This window comes from Dendronephthya gigantea, unplaced genomic scaffold (assembly GCF_004324835.1).
Source record: "Dendronephthya gigantea isolate DGI-Jeju-01 unplaced genomic scaffold, DenGig_1.0 000020F, whole genome shotgun sequence".
Taxonomy (NCBI): Eukaryota; Metazoa; Cnidaria; class Anthozoa; order Malacalcyonacea; family Nephtheidae; genus Dendronephthya; species Dendronephthya gigantea.
Genome location: NW_021163030.1, coordinates 22,522 through 35,613, shown reverse-complemented (window position 1 = coordinate 35,613; position 13,092 = coordinate 22,522). Strand labels below are relative to the sequence as shown.

The 13,092-nt window shown below is 38.3% G+C and overlaps 1 protein-coding gene and 1 long non-coding RNA gene across 2 annotated transcripts; both read left to right on the top strand.

Annotated features, from left to right (window-relative positions):
• The first annotated feature begins 7,665 nt into the window (after positions 1 to 7,665).
• On the top strand, positions 7,666 to 10,259 carry LOC114521339 (unconventional myosin-VI-like). Its single transcript, XM_028541745.1, has 8 exons — positions 7,666 to 7,805; positions 8,174 to 8,252; positions 8,376 to 8,425; positions 8,558 to 8,615; positions 8,757 to 8,806; positions 9,224 to 9,312; positions 9,396 to 9,482; positions 9,895 to 10,259. The coding sequence occupies exons 1-8, from the start codon at positions 7,666 to 7,668 to the stop codon at positions 10,257 to 10,259; spliced, it is 918 nt and encodes a 305-aa protein (XP_028397546.1).
• Positions 10,260 to 11,510: 1,251 nt separating this feature from the next.
• LOC114521274 lies at positions 11,511 to 12,312 on the top strand. The gene is made up of 3 exons (XR_003686796.1): positions 11,511 to 11,598; positions 11,822 to 11,886; positions 12,210 to 12,312. It is a non-coding gene; the product is annotated as an uncharacterized LOC114521274 (long non-coding RNA).
• Positions 12,313 to 13,092: the final 780 nt, after the last annotated feature.

Genomic DNA, 13,092 nt, shown 5'->3' with positions numbered 1-13,092 from the left:
ATTGATTTGGCTCTTCCAAAACCGAGACGAGAATTTCTGAAAAAAAGTTTTAAGTACAGTGGTGCTAAACTTTGGAATAATCTTTCGCAAGAAGCTAAGGAAGCGCAATCTATTTATTCTTTCAAAAATATTGTAAAGCAAATGAATTGTTAAATAGAATTAAGATTCAATCATGTATAGATCTTAGCATACGGCCGGATCACACCAACTTAATCTATTTTCTTTCCTATATATTTCTCTTTTGTAAATAGCTATGTAGATATATTATTATCTTTTGTAAATGTTCTATTGTGTTTTGGACGCCCCTTATGGAAACCAACTTTTGTTGATAAGGCTAGCGTCATTAAAGAAGGTTTTACATACATACATACATACATACATACGAACGAATGTCGCAGAATGGGATGACGAACAAATATCGCAGTGTGAGATGACGAAAAAATATCGCAGTATGAGATGAGATGATGAACAAATACCGCAGAATGGGATGATGAACGAATGTCGCAGGATGAGATGATGAACGAATGTCGCAGGATCAGACTATTAACGAATGTCGCAGGATGAGATGATGAACGAATGTCTCAAGATTAGATGATGAACGAAAGTCGCAGGATGAGATGATGAACGAATGTCTCAGGATGAGATGATGAACGAATGTCTCAGGATGAGATGATGAACTAGCGTCGCAGTGTGAGATGATGAACGAATGTCTCAGGATGAGATAATGAACGAATGTCGCAGGATGAGATGATGAAAAAATGTCGCAGTATGGGATGATGAACGAATGTCTCAGGAGAAGATGATGAACGAATGTCTTTGGATGGGATGATGAACGAATGTCTCAGGATGAGTTTATGAAAGAATATCTCAGGATGAGATGATGAACGAATGTCGCAGGATCAGACTATGAACGAGTATCGCAGTATGAAATGACGAACGAATATCGCAGAATGGGATGATGAACCAATGTCTCAGAATGAGGTGATGAACGAACGTCGCACAGTGAGATGATGAACGAATGTCTCAGGATGAGATGATGAACGAACGTCGCAGTATGAGATGATGAACGAATGTCTTAGGATGAGATGATGAACAAATGTCGCAGAATGGGATGATGAACGAATGTCTCAGGATAAGATGATGAACGAATGTCTCTGGATGGGATGATGAACGAATGTTTCAGGATGAGTTGATGAACGAATGTCTTAAGATGGGATGATGAACGAATATCGCAGGAAAAGATGATGAAGGAATGTCGCAAAATGGGATGACGAACAAATATCGCAGTGTGAGATGACGAAAAAATATCGCAGTATGAGATGACGAACGAATATCGCATTATGAGATGACGAACGAATATCGCAGTATGAGATGACGAACGAATAACGCAGAATAGAATGATGAACGAATGTCGCAGGATGAGATGATGAACGAATTTCGCAGGATCAGACCATGAAAGAATGTCGCAGGATGAGATAATGAACGAACATCTCAGGATCAGATGATGAACGAATGTCGCAGGATGAGATGATGAATGAATGTCGCAGGATGAGATGATGAACGAATGTCTCAGGATGAGATGATGAACGAATGTCGCAGGATGAGATGATGAACCATTGTTTTAGGATGAGATGATAAACGAATGTCGCAGTATGAGATGATGAACGAATGTCTCAGAATGAGGTGATGAACGAATGTTGCAGGATAAGATGATGAACGAATGTCTCAGGATGAGATGATGAACGAATGTCGCAGGATGAGATGTTGAACGAATGTTTCAGGATGAGATGATGAACTAATGTCTCAGGATGAGATAATGAACGAATGTCGCAGTATGAGATGATGAACGAATGTCTAAGAATGAGGTGATGAACGAATGTTGCCGGATGAGATGATGAACGAATGTCTCAGGATGAGATGATGAACGAATGTCTCAAGATGTGATGATGAACGAATGTCTCAGGGTGAGATAATGAACGAGTGTCTCAGGATGGGATGATGAACGAATGTCTCAGGATGAGATAAAGAACGAATGTCTCAGGATGGGATGATGAACGAATGTCGCATGATGAGATGATGAATGAATGTTGCAGGATGAGATGATAAACGAATGTTGCAGTATGAGATGACGAAAAAAAATCGCAGTATGAGATGACGAACGAATATTGCAGTATGAGATGACGAACGAATATCGCAGTATGAGATGACGATCGAATACCGCAGAATGGGATGATGAACGAATGTCGCAGGATGAGATGATGAACGAATGTCGCAAGATCAGACTATTAACGAATGTCGCAGGATGAGATGATTAACGAATGTCTCAGGATTAGATGATGAACGAATGTCGCAGGATGAGATGATGAACGAATGTCTCAGGATGAGATGATGAACGAATGTCGCAGTATGGGATGATGAACGAATTTCTCAGGATAAGATGGATAGATAGATAGATAGATAGATGGTTTATTGACTTAAAACTTGCAGCCTCGGCAATAGGCTCCGGCTGAAAAACCTTAAGTGTTACAAAAAGTATGATCTATGTTGTTAAAATCCATAAAAGTGGAGGTTCAATTGGTAAAACTATCTATTTACATTATTTAGTGTCTCAGATATATTATATGTATTTACTAGAATTGAAATTGATAAAATCGTTTTTAAATCTAATTGTTCTACAGTTTGGAACTTGAAATATTCTTCTTTCTCTCAGAGATGCCTCAGATAAATTTAATGCTGGTAATAAATGGTGTAATTTGTCTTGCGGATCATTAACAATTTGCCGAAAAAGTTTATCGGTCAAATTTTGTCTTGGATCGAACAGTGACAAGAGACCTAGTTGATTAAGTGCATCCTCGTACGAATGTTCGGGGAGGATTATTCTGCAAGCTCGGCGTTGTAATCTTTCGAGATCGTCTGACAGGTATTTTGTAAGGGAATCGTGGAATACTTCGCACGCGTATTCAGCAACCGGCCGAATACAAGTAACATAGAACAAGAGAAGATCCTTGGATGGTAACTTTGCCCGTTTCAATTGTCGCAAGAAGTATAGACGAGTTGAAATCTTCTTGCATACAGTCTCAATATGTTTATTCCATTTGAGGTTGTCGGAGATGGTTAAACCGAGTAGTTTTTCACACTGGACTACTTCGATGTTTTTGTCGTTGATAATAATAGGATCAAACTCTCTCTTTACAGTTGAGAAACTTATTCGAAGTTCCTTGCATTTGGACTCTTTTAACTGCATACCATCACTTCTGGATTTTGAAGAGAATTCGTTGACATACGCTTGCATTATACTAGGTTGATCTTTATTTATGACTTCAGACATAGTTGAATCGTCTACGTATTTCCAAAGGTTCTTGTTATCAGCAACATCAAGGTCATCCATCATGATTAAGAAAAGCCAAGGGCCTAATTTTGTCCCCTGGGGGACACCCGCTGGCACAGCCTTCCACTCGGAAAAACAGTCATCGCTAAGTTTAACTCTCTGACTGCGATCAGTGAGGAAGTCTAAGATCCAATGCAATATAGGTTTTGGGATGTTGTATTTTAACAGTTTTCGTGCGAGGATATGATGATCTATCATGTCGAAAGCTTTACGAAAGTCAAAAAGCATAATTCTGATTGTAGAGCCATTTCCGTCCGTGTTTTTATTCCAAAAATGCAACATGCTGATAAGGGCATACGTAGTGCTTGAATTCGGGATGGATCCGAATTGCCTTTTATCAATTGTGGCTAATACCGCAGGTTTTAGGTGTTGTTCAACCACGAATTCTTCGGCCAGTTTTGATAAAATAGGTGTTAATGATTGGACGTAGGTTGTTATTAATGTCAGTTATGGGTTTCTTTTTAGGGATAGCAATAATGTCGGCCTCTTTCCAAGATTGTGGAATACGGCATTCGCGGTAAGAACTATCTAGGATCTCTTTGACTGGAAGTTCCAATAAATCAGCATTCTCTTTTAACACCCATGTTGGTATTCCATCAGGGCCGTGGGCTTTCCTTGGATTAAGCGTTGACAGTTTTTTAAATACGTCTCCTGCAGCAATTGTGACAGTAGAATCATTAGCTGCGCCAAATAACAGATCTTGGTAATTCTCTGGAGTGAGAGGAGTAAATTCAGCCATTGGGGAAAGAAAAGAATCATTTATCTCGTTTGCAATATCTACTTTATCTGTTTCCGTAAGGTGTTCATCAGGTCTTAAGGCTTTAAGGATTTCTTCGTTATTTCCGCTAGTAGATTTTGCTCCACTGAGCTTCTTAACCTCATTCCACCAAGAGGATGGTTTACATTCTTTAAGATGTTGAATGCTATTTTCATAATGCTTCGCACGACAACTTTTCCTTTTGCGGTTTACTTTATTTCTCAAGTACTTGAATTGGGTAATATTTCCTTGGTTAAGAGCTTTCTGGCGTTTCTTAATTAATAATGATAATTTTGAGTTCATCCAGGGAGGTTCATTAACCGAGATAGTTGAGCGCAGTGGGAGAATATAATCCAGACCAGTAGTTACAATGGTTTCCAAGAGGGAGATTTTTTCTGTGCAAGAAGGGGCTTTGTCAAACATGCTGGGAATGTCCAACAGTTCCAAATATTTACGGAATGCAAGACGGGAGCTCGGACGTAGATCTCTTTTCTTCACCACTCTTTTCTGCGCTCTTTGGGTTGACATCGTTCTTTTGGTTTAAATTCTACAGACATATGATCAGAGAGACCGAATGGTGCATACTTTACCGGTTGATCGTAGTATTCGTAAAGATTTGTCAAGACGAGATCAAGAGTATTTCTGCCACGTGTTGGAAAGTTAACAAGTTGACGTAGGTTATAGCTTAGTTTTAATCGGTTGATATTTAACTGATTAAAGTCGCCCAGAATAATAAAACCACAATTAGGATAGCATGATTCCAATGTAGAGAGACAGTTGGATAAATAATCCAGCATTGCTGAGTCGTCAGCACTTGGGGTGGTATAAGGTCCCGACGACCAAGCTATTAAATCTTCTCGGCAGTCTGGGCATCAGCATTTTGATCCATAACACCTCAAACAAGTCATTAGTTAAGTTTTCTATTAACTCAAAACCGATCGTATTTTCAATATAAGTACAAACGCCTCCGTGTTGGCCGTTAATTCTGTCTCTGCGGATGAGGTTATATCCTTCGATATTGACTACATTGTCGTGTATATGACTCTGTAGCCAAGTCTCCACTATGCTAATGAATTGGTAGTTTCCGCGTCGGACAACATCTTGTACTTCATCAATTTTTGGGGCTAATGACATTACATTAGATAAGAGAAAAGCAGGGACATAGTGGGTGTTGTTTTGGTTTGTCGAATCGATGGAATTACCGACTTGTCTGGGAGTGGGATTCATTGGTAGGCAAGGAATTCTGATCAAGTTGGTTTTTTTGGGACGTTTAGTGGCTTCCATATGTTTAGGGGTGGATTTTGTGCGTTGGGTAACCCAAACGGGTATATTTTGGCTTGGTAGGGTGGATAGGTTCGTCGATAGAAAAAAGGATCATCCAATGTAGTGAGGGACTTGTTATTAGGGACAGGGTGGAAAAAATCACATCTGACATCCTTCAGACAATAACCTTTCCTCTGCAAAAAGGGGCAAAATACTCGGATGATGAACCAATGTCTCAGGATGAGATGATGAACGAGCGTCGCAGTATGAGATGATGAACGAATGTCTCAGGATGAGATAATGAACGAATGTCGCAGGTGAGATGATGAAAAAATGTCGCAGTATGGGATGATGAACGAATGACTCAGGATAAGATGATGAACGAATGTCTCTGGATGGGATGATCAACGAATGTCTCAGGATGAGTTGATGAACGAATGTCTTAAGATGGGATGTTGAACGAATATCTCAGGATGAGATGATGAACGAATGTCGCAGAATGGGATGACGAACAAATATCGAAGTTTGAGATGACGAACAAATATCGCAGTATGAGATGACGAACGAATATCGCAGTATGAGATGACGAACGAATATAGCAGTATGAGATGACGAACGAATAACGCAAAATAGGATGATGAACGAATGTCGCTGGATGAGATGATGAACGAATGTCTCAGGATCAGATGATGAACGAATGTCGCAGGATGAGATGATGAACGAATGTCTCAGGATTAGATGATGAACGAATGTCGCAGGATGAGATGATGAACGAATGTTGCAGGATGAGATGATGAACGAATGTCTCAAGATGAGATTATGAACGAATGTCGCAATATGGGATGATGAACGAATGTCTCAGGATAAGATGATGAACGAATGTCTCAGGATGAGATGATGAACGAACGTCGCAGTATGAGATGATGAACGAATGTCTCAGGATGAGATACTGAACGAATGTCCCAGGATAAGATGATGAACAAATGTCGCAGTATGAGATGATGAACGAATGTCTCAGGATGAGATGATGAACGAATGTCTCTGGATGGGATGACGAACGAATGTCACAGGATGAGATAATGAACGAATGTCGCAGGATCAGGCTATGAACAAATGTCGCAGGATGAGATGATGAACGAATGTCTCAGAATGAGATGATGAACGAATGTCGCAGTATGAGATGATGAACGAATGTCTCAGGATGAGACTATGAACGAATGTCGCTGGATGAGATGATGAACCAATGTCTCAAGATGAGATGATGAACGAATGTCGCAGTATGAGATGATGAACGAATGTCTCAGAATGAGGTGATGAATGAATGTCTCAAGATGTGATGATGAACGAATGTCTCAGGGTGAGATAATGAACGAGTGTCTCAGGATGGGATGATGAACGAATGTCTCAGGATGAGATGATGAACGAATGTCGCAATATGGGATGATGAACGAATGTCTCAGGAGGAGATGATGAACGAATGTCACAGTATGAGATGATGAACGAACGTCTAAGGATGAGATGATGAACGAACGTCTAAGGATGAGATGATGAACGAATGTTGCAGTATGAGATGATGAACGAATGTCTCAGAATGAGGTAATGAACGAATGTCGCAGGATGAGATGATGAACGAATGTCTCAGGCTGAGATGATGAACGAATGTCTCAAGATGTGATGATGAACGAATGTCTCAGGGTGAGATAATGAACGAGTGTCTCAGGATGGGATGATGAACGAATGTCTCAGGATAAGATAAAGAACGAATGTCTCAGGATGGGATGATGAACGAATGTCGCATGATGAGATGATGAATGAATGTTGCAGGATGAGATGATGAACGAATGTTGCAGTATGAGATGACGAACAAAAATCGCAGTATGAGATGACGAACGAATATTGCAGTATGAGATGACGAACGAATATCGCAGTATGAGATGACGATCAAATACCGCAGAATGGGATGATGAACGAATGTCGCAGGTTGAAGTGATGAACGAATGTCTCAGGATGAGATGATGAACGAATGTCGCAGGATGAGATGATGAACGAATGTCGCAGGGTGACATGATGAACGAATGTTTCAGGATGAGATGATGAACGAGTGTTGCAGTATGGGATGATGAACGAATGTCTCAGGATGAGATGATGAACGAATGTCGCAGGATGAGATGATTAACGAATGTCGCAGTATGAGATGACGAACGAGTATCGAAGAATTGGATGATGAACGAATGTCGCAGGATGAGATGATGAACGAATGTCGCAGGATCAGAACGAACTTCAGAAGAAGAGAGGAGAAGAGAAGTTGAGAAAAATCAAAGAACAGATGGAACTGAAAAGAAAAAGGCGAGAAGAAGAGGAAAGGAGAAGAAAACAACTTGAAGAAGAAGCAAGAATGTAAGTTTAAAATGATTAAGTTTGGCATTCAACGATATCATATCCTTTTTCCTGCTAAACTCACACCAGATGATGCAAAATGGCGGAAATAGATTTTGACTATTTGTCAAACTAAACAAAAATCAAATTCTGGGTTAAAACAACATTAATATCACTTGAATTATAGGTCACATTTATTGCAGTTCTTATAACTAAACATTTTCGCGAAATTTCGGCTATTTTCATAAAGAACAACAAAAGATATGATGGATTAAATACTGCAGAATGGTTTCTATTTTGAAAACCCTGCTGAGCACTGATTGGCTGAAATATGAACGCTGGCTGTGTACGATATTTAAATGTTTACATTTTTTTTCTGTGTGTTTTAGTAAAGCTGAAATGGAAGCCGAAAGGCGAAGGGCAGAAGAGGAAGAAATGAAACGGAGGGAACTTGAAAAAGCGAAACAGGTTTTGAGCATAATTACAATGAATAAATGTAATTATTTTCAAAGCTTTTTATGTATTAATGTCGTACCATACTTGATCACCTCTGGCAATATTTTTACCGTGAATCTTTTCTGGGTTTTTTAGAAAGAAATCGAGGAACAATTAAGGAAAGAGGAAGAAGAGGCAAAATCTCGGTATGAACGTATTTTTGCTACCATAAACATCTCTGCGAGGTTTTCCAAAAAAATTCCCGAGTCCTTTTTATAGACTCACACGTAATGCTTTAAATCTGATATTTTTTTCAATGTAAAATTTAATCATTTCAGACAAGCTGCTCTTGAACAAGAGAGATTAGATCACGAACTGGCCTTGCGTTTGGCAAAGGTATTATATCTCAATATTTTTTCAATTTCTTTGGCGATTAATACTACTAAATGCTTCCGTTTAACTGTTCAACTGTGTGGAAGTTTATGTTCATTTTCTGCTAGACAGAATTAGGCCTATACTAATTTGTTCTCATTTTAGGAATCCAACTCGAATGTAGAACCCATGGAGGAACAAAAAGCTATTATAAGGTAAATATTTTATAATATTGTATAGCTTTATCAGTTCTAAACTGTTCTTCCTAGAGGTCCAGTAAGGATCATCCCCTTTTGATCCAGTGTTACTACAAGAGGAAACCTAAATTAAACTAACTTTATTTATTTGTACTGGATAGCTCTATCAGTTCTAAACTGTTCTTCCTTGAGGTCCAGTAAGGATCATCTCTTTTTATTGATCCAGTGTTACTACAGGAGGAAACCTAAACTAAACTAACTTTATTTATTTATACTGAGTAGCTCTATCAGTTCTAAACTGTTCTTCCTAGAGGTCCAGTAAGGATCATCTCTTATTGATCCAGCGTTACTACATGCAGGAGAAAACCTAAACATACTTTATTCTGATCAGCTATCACAAACAAGATACTAAAAAATGAACTTTTTTTCCAACAGAGCGGCTTCCTTGAAAGATCCGAATAAGAAATATGACCTGAGTAAATGGAAATACGCTGAGTTAAGAGACACCATCAACACCTCGTGCGGTATGTGTTGTTGTCATTACTTGGTTCCTGTGGAAAGTTTAGTTTTGAATACAAAATATGGACTTCTGTTTTTGTTTTTCTAGATGTCGAGTTATTAGAAGCTTGTAAACAAGAGTTCCATCGCCGTCTTAAGGTTTATCATCAGTGGAAAAATAAAAATAAGGATCGAAGTCGACGGGTCAAAGTGCTGGTGATCAAAGAGCACCTCAAGAGGTCGTGGAAGAAGGTTGGGAAATAGTTAATACAACATTACATGCTTATATTTTAACAAGTTCATTTATCAGTTCTGAACTCTTGTTACTACAGGAGGAAACCTAAACTAAACTAACTTATTTATACTGGATAGCCCAATCAGTTCTAAACTGTTCCTCCTAGAGTTCCAGTAAGGATCATCTCTTATTGATCCAGTGTTACTACAGGAGGAAACCTAAACTAAACTAACTTTATTTATACTGGATAGCTCTATCAGTTCTAAACTGTTCTTCCTAGAGGTCCAGTAAGGATCATCTCTAACTAAATTAACTTTTTTCATACTGGATATAGCTCTGTATCAGTTCTCAAACGTTTAATTTCTCGTTTTAGCTGCAAGTCACGCAAGCGTTAGTAAGCCAACTTCCAGACTTCCCCCGCGTCGACCACAGCGATATTTCCGCGTTCCCTTTGTGAAGCCCGGTGACGAGTATCGTGACAACGACTTCAAGAAGCGCGGGTACTGGTTCGCCCATTTTGACGGGCAATGGATAGCCCGCCAGCTGGAGATACACCCGAACGGAGTGAACGTTGTCCTGGTCGCGGGCACAGATGATCTTGATATGTGTGAGCTGAGTCTGGATGAAACAGGTCTGACTCGCAAACGGGGCGCTGAAATAACAAAACGTGAATTTGAATTTAGTTGGCAGAAATGTGGCGGCAAATCAGACGCTTATAAACAACCGACTTTTGAATGAAATCACTTCACCTAGGATTTTTTTTGAGATCTCACCAAAATAGAACTTCATTTCTTTCCTAAATCTAATTTGGAGGAGATAGACTGAAAAGAGCCTCACATAATATCTTCGCAAATCAATTTCCACAATAGAACACTGTTCGACAGTTTTGGAGCATGTTTTTACAATGATCTCGCAATATTATTGAACTTCAATCTTTTCTCATTGCACCTATGAGCATGCACTGCTGGTGAACTGCTCCAACACTTAATGGTCACTATAGATAACGTTTTCCAACACTAGATCAAATTCGTAGATAGTCATTTTTAATCTATACGTTTATTTTTTTCACTTTGTAATATTTATATACATAAAAATACTATGATGACTATGATGCAGTTAGGATAATTTTTTTTCAATCGTCGTATTTTTCAATTTTGTGTTGTCTGTCTTTATTTGCCGGTTTCTTAGCATAATTTGGTAAAGTGTGCTTGCATTGGGCGAACTGGAATGTGTCTGTAATATGTGTGTCTTTACTCTTACATTTATCTCCAGCTTTATTGACATAATTGTTGTATTATTTGTTTTCAATATGAAATACTCTGCGTACAAGGTTATGAAAAGTTTCGAGCTCTGATTCTGCCTGCAATGGCCAATGATGATCATTTTTTACGTTAAGATAGCGTTAAAGAAGGTACCGAGAAAAAAGTTGTTATACAGGGTTTATAAAAAAAAACGCAATCATATTCTAGCGGCACAATCGTCGGTAAACAAAGTCGGGTGCGTAAACCAACGAGCTGAATTGAAAGTATTTAACGAGTAAAATGTTATTTACAATTTATTTGACAAGGTCGACAGTTAGCATTCAAGTTATCATGCACGACAATAAAAACTCGTTCGGTTGTTAGCTGCACCATTATTAGTTTAGCTGATATGACTATTAGCAGTTGAACTGTACGATTAGAAGCCATTTTAAAATCCCAGGGGCGTAAAATCTATTGAGCTTATGAACAATATGAATTTTAGAAAATAAGTGGTTGCGTTTTTTTTTGAGACATCCTGTAGTTTTAGTTTGAAAAGATTAACGCGAAAAGAGAAGGCTTTTGAATCAAACTAAGAGTTATATCCATTAATCGCTTCACGGAGCGGATTGGCTAATTTATATCCATTTCGGACAAGTCTGGCATGAGTTAGTTGATTATCTATTGTTCTCAATGCTAAAATTGTCCGTTGGAATTTTCTTTGTCGTTGAAGTAATAAAAGGCGGTTGAATCTAGACGAAACTCAGTGTTTGCAGTCTCGAAAAGGAAGCATCAGTCGAAGAAGTTCAGGAAAAGTTGGAAGAGTCTTGCTTACTAAGGTACATGGTGATAGTTGGTTTGAACATCTTTTGGCTTGATCTTTGGCTTTGCAAACAAATTTACTGATCGCTGTGTTGATTTGAATAGCGTGGGAAGACGTGAGCGAATGGAGTCATATTCTTGCCGATTTTTACTGCTTTATCTTGTATATTTCGATTGAAAATGTCCAATGCAAGTGAGCTGTTACTTTAATTTAGTTTTTCTTTGCTTATTTGGTTTCAGAACGAACTACGGCGCCGAAAGATGGGAAAGGAGAAACGTAAAGGCTTGCTCGCAGCGAATAATAGGTATTGTTCTATTAGTATATGTGTATTTTGCATTTGTGACTTGAAAAAACACGTTTGTACTTTGTTTACGGATAGTCGGGGTGGACGAAACTAGAATAGTTTTGATATATAGAAATGAATTCGAACTTTATGACTGAAACTAACTTTCCAGGCTGGCCTATTCGTTTTTCGGACAGGGTTAAAAGTAAAGTAAAGGGAATGCTCGTTTTGAAAGGGAAAGACGGATTAAAACTCAATGCCTATATAATTATTTGTATTGGTATATGATTGTACTATGCTAGACTTCCCTGTCCTTTCGTTTTACCGAAGTTCTGTTTTTGTAGAACGAAAGAATCGTAAAGAGATGTCGGACATGCCTTGGGACATTAATGCACGCAAATACAAAACTCGATTTCGACAATATGCATGAGTAAAAATTGCATGGAATTTGGCTTTCTTGACTAAGATATAAACTGAACACTCTTCTGTTTACCTCCTTCATTTTCAAGTTTTTCGCCTCTGCATGATTTTTGCATGAAGTCTGGTCGTATCAAACGCATGCTGAGTGAATACAAGTGATTTTGGGGCCCTAATCACTTGTGTTTTCTCCATTTTTACGACTATATAGTCCGGACAAAAATATCGCTCAGAGAGCGCTTAAAACATAAAAACATGACACATGTATTTCTAGAAGGAGATGATAGTCCAGTGTTCTTGCTTTCTTGTACAAAAACGTGCATGACATTTTGTATTAAAACGTGCATGACATTTTGTATTAAAACGTGCATGAAATTTTGTATTAAAACGTGCATGACATTTTGTATTAAAACGTGCATGACATTTTGTATTAAAACGTGCATGACATTTTGTATTAAAACGTGCATGACATTTTGTACCAAAACGTGCATGACATTTTGTACCAAAACGTGCATGACATTTTATATTAAAACGTGCATGACATTTTGTATTAAAACGTGCATAACATTTTGTACCAAAACGTGCATCACATTTTGTATTAAAACGTGCATCACATTTTGTATTAAAACGTGCATGACAATTTGTATTAAAACGTGCATGACATTTTGTACCAAAACGTGCATGACATTTTGTATTAAAACGTGCATGACATTTTGTACCAAAACGTGCATGACATTTTGTATTAAAACGTGCATGACATTTTGTATTAAAACGTGCATGACATTTTGTATTAAAACGTGCATGACATTT